At 44.8% G+C, this 21,829-nt stretch overlaps 1 protein-coding gene across 5 annotated transcripts in view; it reads left to right on the top strand.

Moving 5' to 3' along the window:
* Window positions 1-4,024: 4,024 nt before the first annotated feature.
* Window positions 4,025-21,829, top strand: part of LOC142095348 (P2X purinoceptor 4-like) — a 52,870-nt gene continuing 35,065 nt past the window's right edge. For 3 of the 5 annotated variants that reach the window (XR_012677776.1, XR_012677775.1, XM_075178305.1), the window contains exons 1-3: window positions 4,025-4,263; window positions 5,032-5,179; window positions 10,132-10,203. Coding sequence is in view for 3 of the 5 variants with exons in the window: in XM_075178305.1 (XP_075034406.1) it covers window positions 4,118-4,263; window positions 5,032-5,179; window positions 10,132-10,203 (366 nt within the window). In the remaining 2 variants the exon portion in view is untranslated. The remainder of the gene's footprint in view (window positions 4,264-5,031; window positions 5,180-10,131; window positions 10,204-21,829) is intronic. The other 2 variants (XM_075178303.1, XM_075178302.1) reach the window with 2 other exon arrangements.

Genomic DNA, 21,829 nt, shown 5'->3' with positions numbered 1-21,829 from the left:
GATTCTGTACAGATGGTATCTTACGCCTGAGAGACTAGCTAAAATGTACCTCCCCTGCCTGTTGGCGGGAATGCAGTCATAGAGGTACCCTCTTTCATATCTGGTGGTCTTGCCCTGCCATCTCCTCCTTCTGGGATAAAATAGCTGCCCTCCTTTCCTCCCTTCTTCAATTCCCTATACAGAAGGATCCTTGGTCTTTCCTCCTCTGCTACCCCATACAAGACGCTGATGTCCACTCTGCAAAATTGGCCTCGCATGTTCTAGCGGCCGCTAGGTGCCTGATTGCCAAATCCTGGAAAAGCGCAGCACCTCCCCGCGTCTCTTCTCTAAAATCCTATGTCTGGTTCATTGCTAGCATGGAAAAAAATCACCTTTCACCTACGAGAAAAAGATGACAAGTTTTACCAAATCTGGGCCCCCTGGTTACATCAGTGATGCCCCCCAATACTCCCCCTCCCATAGATTGACTCGTCCGCGCCAGATGCTTCTGCTTATAATAGTCCTACAGACAAAGTTACTCCCTCTGATGTCTGAGTTACCGTTCTGCATTATCTCACTAGCACAGACGACCCCCCTCCGGCCACCCCACCTCTTTCCACCCATTACCTTTTTAATAATATGTATATTGCTTGTGACAATACAATTCTTCAGTTATGTACCATATGTTGCTATGAACAGCAATTACTAACATGTTTTGTGACAGTGGCTGTTTTTTGTTTTTTTGTTCTTGTTTTTTTGTTTGTATTATTTTCCTGCTATCGTTTGTATGTATTCTGTCACCCATGTTGACTTAATAAAAATGTGAGTTACAAAAACAAAACTGTATGTGTGCTTTAAGTCGTCATGTTAGAAGGTGAAATTCATCTTCATTTTTCTGACAGAGGCCATCAGCTTTTGTGCTAAATGATCTTGATATTTGGAGTTGTACATTATGCCCTCCTGACTATCGGTTTATCTGAATAATAAAACCAATCAATGTACCCAAATCTGGAGCCTATGATATTATTATTACACCTCGTTTCAACAAAATTCCCCCACTAGCGGACTTTTAGACCCTACATATGACATATGTTTAATATAACCTCCATCTGCTGCACTTAACAGTTTTTTTCATGGAATTTATTGTTTTGGGGATTTGCTGACCCCTAGGAGGTCAACCTTGATTTCCAATCCCTTCTTCCCCCCTCCTCCCATATTATTCAATTTTACTGTACACCTTTACGGGTGTTTTGGGTTGGGGTGGGGGAAGCTTTTTAATTTTTTCTTTTTTGTATTAACTGTTTTGTACCAGCGAGTCCGGCAGCGTTGACCTTTGAATGTTAACATTACTACCTGTCAACAGTCACAATGTCCATATTTTAAGTATGTTAACACACTGACTTTGTCGACAGCCAGATGGGCACCTTTTTGGTGTTGACAGTCTGACTGTCGACAGGTTCGCCGTCGCCAGGACTTACCCAACCCTCTATACAGTACACAGACATTCTTCCACTTAGGTATCTATGTTAACATCTGCAACTTTACTTTGTTGGCAGCTAGGACTCTACTGCTTATTTCATGTGTAATTGTTGCCTTCATGTATGTACTAAATGCCTGTAATGGATGTATTTTGTTATATTTGAAAAGTTAAACATAAAGTTATTAAAAAAAACCACAAAATTCCTATAACATTTATATTTGCTGGTATCTGGTTCATACTAGATTAAATAAAATTAAATAACATTTTTCCATCTCTTTCTCCTCTATACTGGTCAAGTTGGGACATAAGAGGTGACTTCTACCATATTTGCTGGACTGACCCAAAGATATCCTCCTTAGGGTCAAAGTTAAAAAGCAACTTGAGGAGATTGTTCCATTGGGCCCCTGGACTGTTCCTCTAGGCTTGTCCATCTACACTTTGGTAATGATTTGAATAAATTAGCATGTCATGTAGTCCAGACAGCTATAATTTCAGTAGCAAAATTTTGGAAGCAACCTTAACCACCTCCTATCCATAGCACCTAACTCTAATGTAGTGTAAGTTTATGAAGAACACCACAGCGGACAGGTAAGAGGAGCCAATCCGGAAGGTAGCGAGAAGTCCGAAGGCAGCCTAGGTCAGGGGCCCGAAGGAGACAGGATGGTCAGGAATAAGCAATAGGGTCAGGGCTGGCAGCAAACAATAATATTCAGGAAACAGGTCCAGAGGTCAGGGCAATCTGCAAACAAATGAAGTCCAGATATCAAGTCAAAGGTCACAACGGAAGGTCCAATAACAGAGAGGCAGAGTATCCACAGGAACAGTAGTAAGAGAACAGGAGCAGGTCAGCAACAGACAAAATCTACGCTATAACTGGCAGGGATGCTAAGCCCTCCCTGCCTTAAATACACAAGGTGACCAATCGGGGAAACAGGGGAGAGGTGAATCTCTATGAGCCCCAGAAAATGCATACGTAATTAATAATTAGCCCACAGGCTATAACATTACTGCGCACGCTCCTGGCTGCCCAGCGTTGCCAGAACGCGACGCTGAGCGTAACAGCATCCTGGCTGTTGCCCTGGTAACGGGCGAGACAGAGGTCCCGGAAGTGATTTCCCGGCTGTTGTCATGACAGCCGAGATGCAGGAAGGAGCGAGCAGCGGAAAGCAGCCGCTCGTAACAAGGACTAGATTTTTGCAATACAGTCAACCAATAACTTGAACCACACAAGAGACACATTGGTTGCTATTTTTGATTTATTCCTTGTGGCTTTTCATTTCATTGTTACAAATCGCAACTGTCAATATTCACTGAGAATCACGTCATCAAACCTTGCCCCCCTCCCACTTCACTAGGGAAGCGAGCGGGATGTGGCAGGGTGCACTGCTCTCCCAGAAGGCTATGGAAGAACTTCGGAAATTCGGAAGTCTTCCGTAAAATCCAGGAGAATAGGCAGCTATAACATTACAACACAATGAAGAACAGCATACAGTCAGGCGCTAGTTAGATAATTTTTAAGTGAGTGAATAAACCTAGTGAAAAATCAATATACGGTGCCTAGATAAGAACCTGCAGTTCTCCACATCAACAAGTACTACTGTGTCTTGTTTTTAACTGTAATATTAATAATATTAGTAATATAATATTTTACAGCTTCAGATCAAAAAAACAAATGTCTGGGTGTGCACCTATGTATGCAATATAGATTGAAAAATAGGTGTATTTGGGCATAAAGAATGCATGGATGCATTTTGGAATTTGATAAATGAGCCCTATAGGTCGCATTTCATGAATATTGGGTTATTCCACAAAATGTTTACATGTATTGTGGATGTGACAGGTGCATTATAACATTCTCAATTATTTGAGTATTCAAATTTCCTTCCAACTATATATATTTTTTTTTTAATTTGCTGTCTATTGCTATGGCAAAGGACTTGCTTGAGTTAATCTCTTGAGCTAATGTTCCCACTGTAGAGCAGTACCCAGAGAATTGTGAAAGGGAGGAACTCCCTGGCTGTGGTAGCTTTTCTATATTGTTACATTCATTCTTGTTACCTGAACTCATTAATTACATCAAAGCCTAAACAACACTAAAATCCAATTTTACAAAAGGCATGGGTCCAAAATACTCGGGCTTTTACCAAAATCTGTGGTGTCATTTATTTGATTTTCTACAATTACTGAGAGATATTATAACCTTCATGTTGGTTGTTATAACATATAACAAAAGGGTTTACTGGTGTTTTTTGTTTAATTCAACAATAGTATTAATCCGTACTATGAATTCTTGATTCCGGACTGCAGTCACCCAAAAAAAATGTATTTATCCTACTATATATAAAATGAATACAAGTACAGTACAAGCTTCAAAAGCATGCTGCCAATTAATAAAACAATTCTGATCATTAACGCTTTACATTAGTGATTCCCAGTGTTGCGTGATATTTGCTAACGAAAGTAAAAGTGTCTTTGAGCTTTCATATTCTGTGTATTTTTCCTAAAATTAGCACTTGCTGAGTAAGGTAATGTATAAAATATACTTTCAGAGCGATTGTGGTTTTAACAAATGACATATGTGTCCGGTACTAAAAGCTGCCTTACTGCACAGACTTGTGCAATCATTTCAAGTCTGTGAGCTGCAAGTATAGCAGGGCCATGAGCAAAAATGGGTATAGCTGCTGTCAGTGCCTGCTGCATTATTTGTTTAACTATGAGACCCCCCTCATAGGATCCATCAAGAGCTGGAAGATAGGACTCTTGTACAGAGCCATACAGTTGATGCTCCTTGGATACGTCTTTGGGTATGAAACCATGTGTCTTTACTGTAATTAAAAGGTTTACATTATATGACTGTAACCATTAGTATGTATTGCAGAGACCTAGATAAAATGACTCAAGGCTTTTAATATCTATAAATATAATGACCTAGACCATTGACATTTCTGTAAGTTATACTTGTATAATTGGCACATTCTGACATCAGAACTTACTGATTATATGGGTGTGATACATATGTTTTTCGACAGTTACATGATCAATATTTATCTGTTTGACACCATAATATAGACAGGGTTGGAAAGACAACAATAATTACATTGACAGTAATATTATGTCGACAATTGAAATGTAGACAGTTTTATTATGTCGACATTTTGAATGTAGGCAATATTATTATGTTGATATTTTGAATGTAGACAGTATTATTAGGTCAACAATTGAAATGTAGACAGTATTATTAGAGCTACAATTGAAATGTAGACAGTATTATTAAGTTGACAATTGAAATGTAGACAGTATTATTAGGTCAGCAATAATATCCCTAACCATAATGTTATCCCTATCTCTATCCCTATTCCTAAATCTAACTCTATAACACAGTCTACATTTGAATTGCTAACCTAATCATACTGTAGACATTTGAATTGTCGCCCTAATGTTGTCGACTTTCTGAGTGTCGACCAACTGACTGTCTAGCCATCAGCCACATACCGATTATACACTAAAGATGCTTTACTTACCTGTCTACACAGGGATGACTGAAGCAATTATGGCTTTTCTTTTAATGGCAGGTGGGTGTTCTATTTCGAAAAAGGCTACCAGGATACTGACACGGTGGTCAGCTCAGTCACTTCCAAACTGAAAGGAATCAGTGTGACCAATAGCTCACAGCTGGGATACAGGGTCTGGGATGTGTGTGATTATGTTATACCTCCTCAGGTGTGTCTCAATTCTATTCTAGCCTGCCATGAATAGGTCAAATGTTTAATTAATTTAGTACAAACTTTCTTCTAGAAGACCATTATACATTTTTAGGGTTGACTGGACTAAGTTAAATGTTACACACTAAATGAAAACTGTAGCACAAATTCAATCTAATGAGTATCTTGAAATATACTGTATGTCAACATTTGTAGCAAAGTATTTTTTTTTATTAAAATGCATAGAATACTATGGAGTTTATACATGACACATACACCGCAAATTGGTCTAGTTTTTGCACTAGTGTGTCTATCTGGAACACCCAGCTTATATCTAGGTGCACATCTACTACTAGTATTATGACTCAGCAAACTAGAGGTGCACCCAGGTTTGCAGACAGGCAGAAAAAGTGGGACAAATGCATTGTGCAAAACTGTAAATGTCACATGAAAGTAGAACTTACTACCACTTTAGGCCCTCTTTCAATAAATGCCATTGTGCTTCTAAGTTTCTGCAGGATTTACTCATTTATGGCTAAAATAAATAATGAGAGTACTGAGAGGCAGATTGGTAGAGATGGATGCAGGAGAGGATATGAGGTAGTAGGGGGTGTCACTGTCTAAGTTATAAAAACACAGGATAAGAACAGCTACTCAGGTGACAAGCAGTACAAAAAAAACTAATGCATTGAGATTTATATTAAGTATACCAAACAAGATGAGTGGAACTGTGCCGTTGTCTGCACAGATAGAATGATATTGGATACTGAGATTTACTGTCCATTCATTATATATAACATATGTTTTTGTACTTTGAATAAAGCAGTTGAGTTTTTTTCTAGACTGCCGAATCTGGCCTTTGGAGATGCCTTTTTAAACTAGATGTGCAGACAGGCAGAAAAATCAGGAGAGTAATCTTCAGTTTTATCATCTGTGTCACCAATGCACTTAACACGTCAGTGTCTTGGTACTGTAAGGGGTTAAATAGGAATTCAGCACTCAATGTTGTATTCACCTCTCAGATTACAGATCTAGTTGAATTGCACCAAAAGCAGTTCTCTTACACTCATACACAACTTGAACGCTGCCACCACCTATTGTATTAGGTCAATAGCTAACTTTTGCTACACAAATGAACATGCTGGCACACACACTATGCTCTTTTTTAGTCTAAAGTGTAACCCCTTCACACACTAGCATTCCTACAGAACCAAGCAATACTTCTCTTTTTAAATGGCTTATGAATTTGTAAGAGTAGTAAGAACAAACTTATTAAATTGAGATTTAACATAAAACGCTACAGTGCTTAGGGAATAACAAAATATATGACCATTGACATACAGAATGAATGCAAAATCAATTATGAAAAAAAAAAAAATGACAGAAAATAGAACGCTTACTTAGGATGGTATAATCTGTATGCCAGGGGGAACGGCACAATTAGAACAGTTTTCCATTAGATTGATCCCCAAATGTCTGACACCAGGTGGTATATTTACTAAACTGCGGGTTTGAAAAAGTGGAGATGTTGCCTATAGCAACCAATCAGATTCTAGTTATCATTTATTTAGTATATTCTACAAAATGACAGCTAGAATCTGATTGGTTGTTATAGGCAACATCTCCACTCTTTTAAACCCGCAGTCTAGTAAATATACCCCCAGGAATAATTTGTAATAGGCTTTTAAACACACACACTTTCCATCCTCTGCTCCCTCAATTGTGATGCCAGTGAGGGAAGGATTTTCCCATGTTAAAGACGATTACTACTACTTTGTCCCCAGCATACTTCAATCAGGAAATCGTATCTATGTTTTGCAGCAGTGCAGTAGTGTCTGCTGTAAGCCCTACTCTGCAAACTACCTGGTCACACCTCTATGCTAATTGACCAGAATGACACCCTATAATACCACTATCCTCATGCTTTCACAAAGACCTTAATTTAAATAGCTACAGGGGGCAATTGTTTATCAGCTTGAAACCTACCGACTTGGTGACAAGCTTAATTTATAAGATCCTGTAGCTTGGAGGAGACAGCTTACTTATGTGTGAGAAACTTATTTTTAGACCTTTTTAGACCTTTTTATAAATATTCAGAAAGGACTCTTTTCACCACAAAATTTTGCAATTCTCCAATTCTCTGGGCAGAAGTAATTGCTACTGGAAATATGATCTTAAATGTAAGCCAACTCAGGGAAATCTTTTGTAAAGGCCAAATTTCTCTTGAGCTTTCTCAAAATTTTGAGAACTAAATTGGGATCCCATAGCGCCACAAAGGGCTTAAAGCAATGACTGTTTGAAAAAAATGGGATAATAAGGTCTTTTGAAGCTAACTTGGATTCTAGTAAGACACTGTATCTTTATCGTTGAGAGGGTGCGTTGAGAAGTCAAGTATATGCACAATAGTAGATGAGGCTGAATCCACTTAAGGCTCACACCACATGGGACTTTCTTCCGAAGTTTATAATAGACCACTAAAGAATTATTGTTTTCTTGCCTCTAGCAGTGTTTCAAATGATTCCTTTACTTCTGAGTAGCGACCAATCAATCTCCATGCTAAAGATAGCCTTTTTAGATTTGGATAAAGAATTGGGCCTTGGTGTAGGAGGCCTGGCCGAAGAAGTTGATTTCACGATCCTGACGCATCTCCTAAGCTACGTCCAACCATGGGCATCATATTCAGAATGAAAGAATTGCTATGACTTCTGCGTTTTCTTTTTTTTTACTTTTTCATGGTGTGAGCAATGAGAGATAAAGGAGGGAAGACATACTCTAGTTCGAGGGTCCATGTGATTGCCAGAGAATCTATCCCTTCTGGTCCTGAACCTTATGAACCTTTCTGACGAGAACCTGGACACTTTGGTGTTCTTTTTTGCTGTCTACCCCTCCCTGTTGGAGTCCCTCAGGGCTCTGTTCTCAGCCCTCTACTCTTTTCGCTCTATACCTCCTCCCTTGGTGCTCTCATCTCCTCCTTCGGTCTTCAGTATCACATTTATGCTGACAACATCCAACTCTACATCTCCTCGTCCGATCTTTCCTCCACCCTCCTCTCTCGTGTATCCAACTTCCTCTCTGCCATCTCCTCCTGGATGTCATTGAGCTTTCTCAAAATTAACATCTCTAAAACTGAACTCATTGTCTTTCCTCCCTCCAGGCTCCCTTCCCACCATGACCTCTCTATCACTGTTAACAACACCACCATCTCCTCTGTCACCCAACTCCGCTGCCTGGGCGTTACCTTCGACTCCTCTCTCTCTTTTGTCTCCCATATTCAATCCCTTGCCCAAACCGTACAATCTAAGGGGAGGGGTGACAGAGAAACTGATCTCCCCTTCTTGAACCTGAATGCTTGAAAGCGTTGTTTGGATGCAGTGGTACCACCTTGTCTGGTGTATTATCATACCTCTTTCAAGTGTTGGTGAAATGAGGAGGAAAGGAAATACTTCACCGTTCTGTGGCAGGCATGGAGTAATGGTGCTTAGTTTGTCAAGAAAGAAAAAAGAACCTTCAAATGGGATTATTGCTAGAATATTAGATTATTGCTAACATTTAGATTGAACATCTGCTGCCCGTGGATACAGCCAGAAATTTCTTCTAGCTACTGCTGCAGAAGCCATAGTTCTTGCTGTAAAGGTAATGGTATCCAACGATGTCTATTCCACTCTGCATAACTTCAATGTTTTCTGCAAATAGTGTCCACTAATATTTTCCTGGACATCTGTAGGAAGAGTCTAACCCCATAGTCTGAGTGCTCAAGCCAACGAGGTTATAGTCATTCCTGATTTCCAGGTAGCTCCAGAGAAAATATTAAGCTTTGTAAAACAACTTTCCATATTTCTAGTCATAGGAATTCTTTAGAGGACCTCCAGCTCGTAAATAAATAGTGGTCCTGGCTGATGAACGGTTATTGCTGCGTCCACTTCTGGAACTGAGCTCCATTTCTGTATCCCTTCATCACTATATATATGTGCCTGAGTTAAATAGTCTAGGATCTTCTTTAGTTTACCCAGAGTCGCTACTAGAGGGTTCATACGTATCCTCTAAAGGTTTAGATCTGATTGTGAACCCCTGTCCCCCAAGTCCATGCTTGTCTAGGACCTTGTTCTATTTACCCCCTGCATATCATGTAAATCGTCTTTAGTCACAAATGATTTGGTTATCCAGACAGCAACTAATTAAATTGCTCTTGGGGCTGGGAAATACATGTTGCACAAGAAAATTACCATCATAATCAGGAGATAATTGCTTGTCACAGGCTCCATAGACCCTATTCTACAGGCTCTATGAGCCCTGATACACAGCTAACTTAACTACAATCCATCATCATTATCAACATTCATCATCGACATTTATTTATATAGCGCCAGCAAATTCCGTAGTGTTTTACAATTGTAATCCATAAAAATATGCACCCCTAACTTACCTTGGATGGACGCTCTTTGGCTGTTTGGGGTTGGACTCATGGAACAGGGAATTCTTGCATTAGCGGTTTCAGGGTCCTGCTGACTGATCCTCCTTATTGCTTTCTTTTAAACCTAGACACTGTGTTTGTACCTGCACAAAGCGCTTGCATCGCCACGCACCATTTTCAAAATTTGAATTCCCAAGTACCTAACTCTTGCACCATATTTGCTACCAAAAGGATCAACTAGCAGCCCCCGGGCAGCCAGATCTCCGTCTCGGCTTGCACCACCAGGAGAGGAGAAGAGGAGGAGCTGCACCATATACTACCTGGGGTGTTTCTAAATTCCACAATAGGCACAATATGAATTGCTACTTTTACTCTATTCCTCAATGTTCAGATGGGACATACACCTTATTAAATGTATACCACCTCTAATAGTTGAGCACATTCTTCTTCTCAGATACATTGTGACAATGTATAGCACTGTACTGAACTGTTTGTTACACCCATTGGAGCAAGTTTATTTTCCTTTACGTTTTTAACACTTATTTTATTTTTATTCAAAGGCAGAAAATTCCTTTTTTGTGATGACCAATGTTATCTTCACCCCAAATCAAACGCAAGGTCTCTGTCCTGAAGTAAGTTTGATTACAACTGTTTGTGTTCATATAATGTACACAATGGCTTGATTCGTGTACAGAGGTACATCCATTTCTTAGGGTGAAATAGCTATGTGCATGCTGGAATACGGGTCTTCCTCCAATGAACGCAATTCACGTCTGAACACAAATGACTTGACTGCCTATGACATTAAAGGTGGAATGGGGGGGGAATGGGACTGACTTATACAGTGAGGGCATGCCAAGAGTGTTCTGACACAGATACAGTAGAGTCAAGACCTTGGTTTCTCCTAAGTAAGCCTGCTGTCATCCGTATTATTTACACCAGCTACAAAACATTTTTTAAATCCATATTTTTATTAATGATTATACTGTTAGGAGTTATTCATTTATTTTATAGTATACATTTTTTTTTTATGTATTCTGGTGTGACTTTACATTGCACATATGCTAGTGCGTATACTGCAGTCTGTTCTGTCTCTCTACATACAGCATAGTAAAGTTTAGGCAGAGCAAACTTACACCCAGATTCAAATCGAAACACACCTTGTGATTTGATTTGAATGTGGTCAGAACTGCACTCAAGTTCCGCACTCTCTTTTTTTAAAATGCAAGTTACGTTCAGAGTTAAATCAGGCCCAGTTTATAGATTATATTTGTATCTTGGTGTCATCTCTATAACAGGCCCATTATTAGTTACTTCTTCACTTATAGGCCACTTCTGTATTTATCTGAGAGGCATGTAGGTGTCAGTAGTGGGAGTGCTGGCATTGGATTGCTGTTTGGAGGCTTTTGCGGTACCTCCTGGTAAGTTAGCTCTCAATTTAAAAACATATATGTATGGCTCAAATACATGGGACTCATTGTTTAGAGTTAGGACCACCCTATTAGCAAAAGCGCCATGGAGTGGCGGGTGGCTTTAACATACATTTGCAAATGTGTGCAACTGACACTTTTGCATTTTTATCTACAGTAGAAATGTCAGGTCTTTTGCTGGCTATATTAGTGTGCTGGGGGATCTTTCTGTGTGTTTGTTCCTTTTAGGGTAACCCCACCCTTTCAAGCACCTGCTATGAGCGTATAAATTGATTGAGCAACTTCCACTTCTGTATTTGACTCCAGGGGGGAGACATGGTAGAAGGAAATAGGAGAGGTGAAATGGAAATTGCAATTGTGTAATCTTGCGGATAAGGTACGCAACTTCTCACCAAAAAGAACATAATTTTAGGGCAGCTCCACCAAACATGGGTCAAGGTGCCGCGTTACCTTCAATTATCTTTAAAAGGAGTAAATACGTGTTTTGATGGGTCTTTATTACAACTATTCGTGGGGAAACAACTGGAAGGGAAAAAGGGAAAAAGAAAAAAAAGGAAAATAGACCCCAGAAAGAGGTCATTTTAGTATTCTCAACCAATAATTTTTATGAGGTTGAGGCTCCTTGTATGTTGTCAGAGGCTTGTCTGTTGGGCATAAACCCAACTTGACCAGAGTGGACTAAAATTTCAATCAAGGGATTCAACGTACTCACAAGAACCTTAGTAAAAATGTTTAGGTTAAAGTGTAAAAAAAAAAAATGTACAGAAATTGGAACAGGAGTAGGACTCCAGGACAGGTTTTCTGTGTGAAAGAGACTGGTCAGGCTCGTGAGCAATTTAGGGCCATTTACAGTCCTATCAAACTGTGCCTTTGGCACCCTTCTGTATCACTCTGTGCCCCTTCTATCAATCTTTTCCCCTTCTGAATCACACTGTGCCTCTGGCCTCCTTCTGTATCACACTGTGCCCCATCTCTATCACACTGTGCCCTTTCTGCATCACACTGTGCCCCTTCTGTATCACACTGTGCCCCTTCTGTATCACACTGTACTTCTTCTGTAACACACTGTGCTTCTTCTGTATCACACTGTGCTCTTTCTGTATCACACTGTGCCCCTTCTGTATCAAACTGTGCTCTTTCTGTATCACACTGTGCCCCTTCTGCTTCTCACTGTGCCCCTTCTGTATCACACTGTGCCCCTTCTGTATCACACTGTGCCCCTTCTGTATCACACTGTGCTCTTTCTGTATCACACTGTACTTCTTCTGTATCACACTGTGCTCCTTCAGTATCACACTGCGCCCCATCTCTATCACACTGTGCCCCTTCTGTATCACACTGTGCCCCTTCTGTATCACACTGTGCCCCTTCTGTATCACAATGTGCCCCTTCTGTATCACACTGTACTTCTTCTGTAACACACTGTGCTCCTTCAGTATCACACTGTGCCCCTTCTGTATCACACTGTACTTCTTCTGTAACACACTGTGCTCCTTCCGTATCACACTGTGCTCCTTCCGTATCACACTGTGCCCCTTCTGTATCACACTGTGTCTCTTCTGTATCACACTGTGTCCTTCTGTATCACACTGTGCCCCTTCTGTATCACACTGTGCCCCTTCTGTATCACACTGTACTTCTTCTGTAACACACTGTGCTCTTTCTGTATCACACTCTGCCCCTTCTGTATCACACTGTACTTCTTCTGTATCACACTGTGCCCCCCCTGTATCACTGTGTCCCCCCTGTATCACACTGTGCCCCCCCCCCCGTATCACACTGTGCCGCCCCTGTATCACACTGTGCCCCTTCTGTATCACACTGTCCTTCTGTATCACACTGTGTCCTTCTGTATCACACTGTGCCCCTTTTGTATCATACTGTGCTCCTTCTGTATCACACTGTGCCGCTTCTGTATCACACTGTGCCACTTTTGTATCACACTGTCCTTCTTCTGTATCACACTGTGCCCCATCTCTATCACACTGTGCCCCTTCTGTATCACACTGTGCTCTTTCTGTATCACACTGTGCCCCTTCTGTATCACACTGTACTTCTTCTGTAACACACTGTGCTCCTTCTATATCACACTGTGCCCCTTCTGTATCACACTGTGCCCCTTCTGTATCACACTGTGCCCCTTCTGTATCACACTGTGCCCCTTCTGTATCACACTGTGCTCTTTCGGTATCACACCGTGCCCCTTCTGTATCACACTGTGCCCTTTCTGTATCACACTTTGCTCCTTCAGTATCACACTGTGCCCCTTCTGTATCACACTGTGCCCCTTCTGTATCACACTGTACCCCTTCTGTATCACACTGTGTCCTTCTGTATCACACTGTGCCCCTTCTGTATCACACTGTGCCCCTTCTGTATCACACTGTGCCCCTTCTGTATCTCACTGTGCTCTTTCTGTATCACACTGTGCTCTTTCTGTATCACACTGTGCCCCTTCTGTATCACACTGTGCTCCTTCTGTATCACACTGTGACCCCCTGTATCACACTGTGTCCCTTCTGTATCACACTGTACCCCTTCTGTATCACACTGTGCCCCTTCTGTATCACACTGTGTTCTTCTATATCACACTGTGCCCCTTTTGCATCACACTGTGCCCCTTCTGTATCACACTGTGCCCCTTCTGTATCACACTGTGCTCTTTCTGTATCACACTGTGCCCCTTCTGTATCACACTGTACTTCTTCTGTATCACACTGTTCTCCTTCTGTATCACACTGTGCCTCTTCTGTATCACACTGTGCTCTTTCTGTATCACACTGTGCCCCTTATGTATCACACTGTACTTCTTCTGTAACACACTGTGCTCCTTCAGTATCACTCTGTGCCCCTTCTGTATCACACTGTGCCCCTTCTGTATCACACTGTGCCCCTTCTGTATCACACTGTGCCCCTTCTGTATCACACTTTGTTCTTCTGTATCACACTGTGCCCCTTTTGTATCACACTGTGCTCCTTCTGTATCACACTGTGCCCCCCCTGTATCACACTGTGCTCCTTCTGTATCACACTGTGCCTCTGGCCTCCTTCTGTATCACACTGAGCCCCTTCTGTATCACACTGTGCCCCTTCTGTATCACACTGTACTTCTTCTGTATCACACTGTTCTCCTTCTGTATCACACTGTGCCTCTTCTGTATCACACTGTGCTCTTTCTGTATCACACCGTGCCCCTTCTATATCACACTGTGCCCCTTCTGTATCACACTGTGCTCTTTCTGTATCACACTTTGCTCCTTCAGTATCACACTGTGCCCCTTCTGGATCACACTGTGCCCCTTCTGGATCACACTGTGCCCCTTCTGGATCACACTGTGTCCTTCTGTATCACACTGTGCCCCTTTTGTATCACACTGTGCCCCTTCTGTATCACACTGTGCTCTTTCTGTATCACACTGTGCCCCTTCTGTATCACACTGTGCCCCTTCTGTATCACACTGTTCTCTTTCTGTATCACACTGTGCCCCTTCTGTATCACACTGTGCCCCTTCTGTATCACACTGTTCTCTTTCTGTATCACACTGTGCCCCTTCTGTATCACACTGTACTTCTTCTGTAACACACTGTGCTCCTTCTGTTTCACACTGTGCCCCTTCTGTATCACACTGTGATCTTTCTGTATCACACTGTGCCCCTTCTGTATCACACTGTGCCCCTTCTGTATCACACTGTGCTCTTTCTGTATCACACTGTGCCCCTTCTGTATCACACTGTACTTCTTCTGTATCACACTGTTCTCCTTCTGTATCACACTGTGCCTCTTCTGTATCACACTGTGCTCTTTCTGTATCACACTGTGCCCCTTATGTATCACACTGTACTTCTTCTGTAACACACTGTGCTCCTTCAGTATCACACTGTGCCCCTTCTGTATCACACTGTGCCCCTTCTGTATCACACTGTGCCCCTTCTGTATCACACTGTGTTCTTCTGTATCACACTGTGCCCCTTTTGTATCACACTGTGCTCCTTCTGTATCACACTGTGACCCCCTGTATCACACTGTTTCCCTCCTGTATCACATTGTGGCCCCCCTGTATCACACTGTGCCCCCCCTGTATCACACTGTGCCCCCCCCCTGTATCACACTGTGCTCCTTCTGTATCACACTGTGCCTCTGGCCTCCTTCTGTATCACACTGAGCCCCTTTTGTATCACACTGTGCCCCTTCTGTATCACACTGTACTTCTTCTGTATCACACTGTTCTCCTTCTGTATCACACTGTGCCTCTTCTGTATCACACTGTGCTCTTTCTGTATCACACCGTGCCCCTTCTGTATCACACTGTGCCCCTACTGTATCACACTGTGCTCTTTCTGTATCACACTTTGCTCCTTCAGTATCACACTGTGCCCCTTCTGGATCACACTGTGCCCCTTCTGTATCACACTGTGCCCCTTTTGTATCACACTGTGCCCCTTTTGTATCACACTGTGCCCCTTCTGTATCACACTGTGCTCTTTCTGTATCACACGGTGCCCCTTCTGTATCACACTGTTCCCCTTCTGTATCACACTGTTCTCTTTCTGTATCACACTGTGCCCCTTCTGTATCACACTGTGCCCCTTCTGTATCACACTGTTCTCTTTCTGTATCACACTGTGCCCCTTCTGTATCACACTGTATTTCTTCTGTAACACACTGTGCTCCTTCTGTTTCACACTGTGCCCCTTCTGTATCACACTGTGATCTTTCTGTATCACACTGTGCCCCTTCTGTATCACACTGTGCCCCTTCTGTATCACACTGTGCTCTTTCTGTATCACACTGTGCCCCTTCTGTATCACACTGTACTTCTTCTGTATCACACTGTTCTCCTTCTGTATAACACTGTGCTCTTTCTGTATCACACTGTGCCCCTTATGTATCACACTGTACTTCTTCTGTAACACACTGTGCTCCTTCAGTATCACACTGTGCCCCTTCTGTATCACACTGTGCCCCTTCTGTATCACACTGTGCCCCTTCTGTATCACACTGTGCCCCTTCTGTATCACACTGTGCCCCTTCTGTATCACAGTGTTCTTCTGTATCACACTGTGCCCCTTTTGTATCACACTGTGCTCCTTCTGTATCACACTGTGTCCCCCCTGTATCACATTGTGCCCCCCCCTGTATCACACTGTGCCCCCCCTGTATCACACTGTGCCCCCCCTGTATCACACTGTGCTCCTTCTGTATCACACTGTGCCTCTGGCCTCCTTCTGTATCACACTGAGCCCCTTCTGTATCACACTGTGCCCCTTCTGTATCACACTGTGTCCTTCTGTATCACACTGTGCTCCTTTTGTATCACACTGTGCCCCTTTTGTATCACACTGTGCCCCCCCTGTATCACACTGTGCCCCCCTGTATCACACTGTGCCCCTCCTGTATCACACTGTGCTCCTTCTGTATCACACTGTGCCGCTGGCCTCCTTCTGTATCACACTGAGCCCCTTCTGTATCACACTGTGCCCCTTCTGTATCACACTGTGTCCTTCTGTATCACACTGTGCTCCTTTTGTATCACACTGTGCCCCTTTTGTATCACACTGTGCCCCCCCTGTATCACACTGTGCCCCTCCTGTATCACACTGTGCGCCTTCTGTATCACACTGTGCCTCTGGCCTCCTTCTGTATCACACTGTGCCCCTTCTGTATCACACTGTGCCCCTTCTGTATCACACTGTGCCGCTTCTGTATCACACTGTGCCCCTTCTGTATCACACAGTGCCCCTTCTGTATCACACTGTGCCCCTTCTGTATCACACTCTGCCCCTTCTGTATCACACTGTGTCCTTCTGTATCACACTGTGCCCCTTTTGTATCACACTGTCCCCCCCCCTGTATCACACTGTGCCCCCCCTGTATCACACTGTGCCCCCCCTGTATCACACTGTGCCCCCCCTGTATCACACTGTGCCCCTCCTGTATCACACTGTGCTCCTTCTGTATCACACTGTGCCTCTGGCCTCCTTCTGTATTACACTGTGCCTCTTCTGTATCACACTGTGCCCCTTCTGTATCACACTGTGCCGCTTCTGTATCACACTGTGCCCCTTCTGTATCACACTGTGCCCCTTCTGTATCACACTGTGTCCTTCTGTATCACACTGCACCCCTTTTGTATCACACTGTGCCTCTTCTGTATCACACTGTACTTCTTCTGTAACACACTGTGCTCCTTCTGTTTCACACTGTGCCCCTTCTGTATCACACTGTGCCGCTTCTGTATCACACTGTGCTCTTTCTGTATCACACTGTGCCCCTTCTGTATCACACTGTACTTCTTCTGTATCACACTGTTCTCCTTCTGTATCACACTGTGCCTCTTCTGTATCACACTGTGCCCCTTATGTATCACACTGTACTTCTTCTGTAACACACTGTACCCCTTCTGTATCACACTGTGCCCCTTCTGTATCACACTGTGCCCCTTCTGTATCACACTGTGTTCTTCTGTATCACACTGTGCCCCTTTTGTATCACACTGTGCTCCTTCTGTATCACACTGTGACCCCCTGTATCACACTGTGTCCCCCCTGTATCACATTGTGCCCCCCCTGTATCACACTGTGCCCCCCCCTGTATCACACTGTGCCCCCCCTGTATCACACTGTGCTCCTTCTGTATCACACTGTGCCTCTGGCCTCCTTCTGTATCACACTGAGCCCCTTCTGTATCACACTGTGCCCCTTCTGTATCACACTGTGCTCCTTTTGTATCACACTGTGCCCCTTTTGTATCACACTGTGCCCCTTTTGTATCACACTGTGCCCCTTCTGTATCACACTGTGCCCCTTCTGTATCACACTGTGCCTCTTCTGTATCACACTGTGCCCCTTCTGTATCACACTGTGCCCCTTCTGTATCACACTCTGCCCCTTCTGTATCACACTGTGTCCTTCTGTATCACACTGTGCCCCTTTTGTATCACACTGTCCCCCCCCCTGTATCACACTGTCCCCCCCCTGTATCACACTGTGCCCCCCCTGTATCACACTGTGCCCCCCCTGTATCACACTGTGCCCCCCCTGTATCACACTGTGCCCCCCTGTATCACACTGTGCCCTCCTGTATCACACTGTGCGCCTTCTGTATCACACTGTGCCTCTGGCCTCCTTCTGTATCACACTGTGCCTCTTCTGTATCACACTGTGCCCCTTCTGTATCACACTGTGCCCCTTCTGTATCACACTGTGCCGCTTCTGTATCACACTGTGCCCCTTCTGTATCACACTGTGCCCCTTCTGTGTCACACTGTGTCCTTCTGTATCACACTGTCCCCCCCCCTGTATCACACTGTGCCCCCCCTGTATCACACTGTGCCCCCCTGTATCACACTGTGCCCCTCCTGTATCACACTGTGCTCCTTCTGTATCACACTGTGCCTCTGGCCTCCTTCTGTATTACACTGTGCCCCTTCTGTATCACACTGTGCCGCTTCTGTATCACACTGTGCCCCTTCTGTATCACACTGTGCCCCTTCTGTATCACACTGTGTCCTTCTGTATCACACTGCGCCCCTTTTGTATCACACTGTGCCCCCCCCTGTATCACACTGTGCCCCCCTGTATCACACTGTGGCCCCCCTGTATCACACTGTGCCCCCCTCTGTATCACACTGTGCCCCCCCTGTATCACACTGTGCTCCTTCTGTATCACACTGTGCCTCTGGCCTCCTTCTGTATCACACTGAGCCCCTTCCTTATCACACTGTGCCCCTTCTGTATCACACTGTGCTCCTTTTGTATCACACTGTGCCCCTTTTGTATCACACTGTGCCCCTTTTGTATCACACTGTGCCCCCCCTGTATCACACTGTGCCCCCCTGTATCACACTGTGCCCCTCCTGTATCACACTGTGCCTCTGGCCTCCTTCTGTATCACTGTGCCTCTTCTGTATCACACTGTGCCCCTTCTGTATCACACTGTGCCCCTTTTGTATCACACTGTGCCCCTTTTGTATCACACTGTGCCCCCTGTATCACACTGTGCCCCTCCTGTATCACACTGTGCCCCCCCTGTATCACACTGTGTCCCTCCTGTATCACACTGTGCCCCTTCTGTATCACACTGTGCCGCTTCTGTATCACACTGTGCCGCTTCTGCTTCACACTGTGCCCCTTTTCTATCACACTGTGCCCCCCCTGTATCACACTGTGCCCCCCTGTATCACAGTGTGCCCCTCCTGTATCACACTGTGCACCTTCTGTATCACACTGTGCCTCTGGCCTCCTTCTGTATCACACTGTGCCTCTTCTCTATCACACTGTGCCCCTTCTGTATCACACTGTGTCCTTCTGTATCACACTGTGCCCCTTTTGTATCACACTGTGCCCCTTTTGTATCACACTGTGCCCCCCTGTATCACACTGTGCCCCTCCTGTATCACACTGTGCGCCTTCTGTATCACACTGTGCCTCTGGCCTCCTTCTGTATCACACTGTGCCTCTTCTGTATCACACTGTGCCCCTTCTGTATCACACTGTGCCGCTTCTGTATCACACTGTGCCCCTTCTGTATCACACTGTGCCCCTTCTGTATCACACTGTGCCCCTTCTGTAGCACACTGTGTCCCTTCTGTATCACACTCTGCCCCTTCTGTATCACACTGTGTCCTTCTGTATCACACTGTGCCCCCCCTGTATCACACTGTGCCCCTCCTGTATCACACTGTGCTCCTTCTGTATCACACTGTGCCTCTGGCCTCCTTCTGTATTACACTGTGCCTCTTCTGTATCACACTGTGCCCCTTCTGTATCACACTGTGCCGCTTCTGTATCACACTGTGCCCCTTCTGTATCACACTGTGCCCCTTCTGTATCACACTGTGTCCTTCTGTATCACACTGTGCCCCTTCTGTATCACACTGTGTCCTTCTGTATCACACTGTGCCCCTTTTGTATCACACTGTGCCCCTTTTGTATCACACTGTGCCCCTCCTGTATCACACTGTGCCCCCCTGTATCACACTGTGCCCCTCCTGTATCACACTGTGCCCCTTCTGTATCACACTGTGCCGCTTCTGTATCACACTGTGCCCCTTCTGTATCACACTGTGCCCCTTCTGCTTCACACTGTGCCCCTTTTGTATCACACTGTGCCCCCCCTGTATCACACTGTGCCCCCCTGTATCACACTGTGCCCCTCCTGTATCACACTGTGCGCCTTCTGTATCACACTGTGCCTCTGGCCTCCTTCTGTATCACTGTGCCTCTTCTGTATCACACTGTGCCCCTTCTGTATCACACTGTGCCACTTCTGTATCACACTGTGTCCTTCTGTATCACACTGTGCCCCTTTTGTATCACACTGTGCCCCTCCTGTATCACACTGTGCCCCCTGTATCACACTGTGCCCCTCCTGTATCACACTGTGCCCCCCCTGTATCACACTGTGTCCCTCCTGTATCACACTGTGCCCCTTCTGTATCACACTGTGCCGCTTCTGTATCACACTGTGCCCCTTCTGTATCACACTGTGCCCCTTCTGCTTCACACTGTGCCCCTTTTGTATCACACTGTGCCCCCCCCTGTATCACACTGTGCCCCCCTGTATCACACTGTGCCCCTCCTGTATCACACAGTGCGCCTTCTGTATCACACTGTGCCTCTGGCCTCCTTCTGTATCACACTGTGCCTCTTCTGTATCACACTGTGCCCCTTTTGTATCACACTGTGCCCCCCTTGTATCACACTGTGCCCCTCCTGTATCACACTGTGCGCCTTCTGTATCACACTGTGCCTCTGGCCTCCTTCTGTATCACACTGTGCCTCTTCTGTATCACACTGTGCCCCTCCTGTATCACACTGTGCCCCTTCTGTATCACACTGTGCCGCTTCTGTATCACACTGTGCCCCTTCTGTATCACACTGTGCCCCTTCTGCTTCACACTGTGCCCCTTTTGTATCACACTGTGCCCCCCCTGTATCACACTGTGCCCCCCTGTATCACACTGTGCCCCTCCTGTATCACACTGTGCGCCTTCTCTATCACACTGTGCCTCTGGCCTCCTTCTGTATCACTGTGCCTCTTCTGTATCACACTGTGCCCCTTCTGTATCACACTGTGCCACTTCTGTATCACACTGTGTCCTTCTGTATCACACTGTGCCCCTTTTGTATCACACTGTGCCCCTTTTGTATCACACTGTGCCCCCTGTATCACACTGTGCCCCTTCTGTATCACACTGTGCCCCCCCTGTATCACACTGTGTCCCTCCTGTATCACACTGTGCCCCTTCTGTATCACACTGTGCCGCTTCTGTATCACACTGTGCCCCTTCTGTATCACACTGTGCCCCTTCTGCTTCACACTGTGCCCCTTTTGTATCACACTGTGCCCCCCCCTGTATCACACTGTGCCCCCCTGTATCACACTGTGCCCCTCCTGTATCACACAGTGCGCCTTCTGTATCACACTGTGCCTCTGGCCTCCTTCTGTATCACACTGTGCCCCTTCTGTATCACACTGTGCCCCTTCTGTATCACACTGTGTCCTTCTGTATCACACTGTGCCCCTTTTGTATCACACTGTGCCCCCCTTGTATCACACTGTGCCCCTCCTGTATCACACTGTGCCCCTCCTGTATCACACTGTGCGCCTTCTGTATCACACTGTGCCTCTGGCCTCCTTCTGTATCACACTGTGCCTCTTCTGTATCACACTGTGCCCCTTCTGTATCACACTGTGCCGCTTCTGTATCACACTGTGCCCCTTCTGTATCACACTGTGCCCCTTCTGTATCACACTGTGCCCCTTCTGTATCACACTGTGCTCTTTCTGTATCACACCGTGCCCCTTCTGTATCACACCGTGCCC

The sequence above is a fragment of the Mixophyes fleayi genome, chromosome 1 (assembly GCF_038048845.1).
Source record: "Mixophyes fleayi isolate aMixFle1 chromosome 1, aMixFle1.hap1, whole genome shotgun sequence".
Classification (NCBI taxonomy): domain Eukaryota; kingdom Metazoa; phylum Chordata; class Amphibia; order Anura; family Limnodynastidae; genus Mixophyes; species Mixophyes fleayi.
This window is presented reverse-complemented; position numbering and strand designations above follow the sequence as displayed.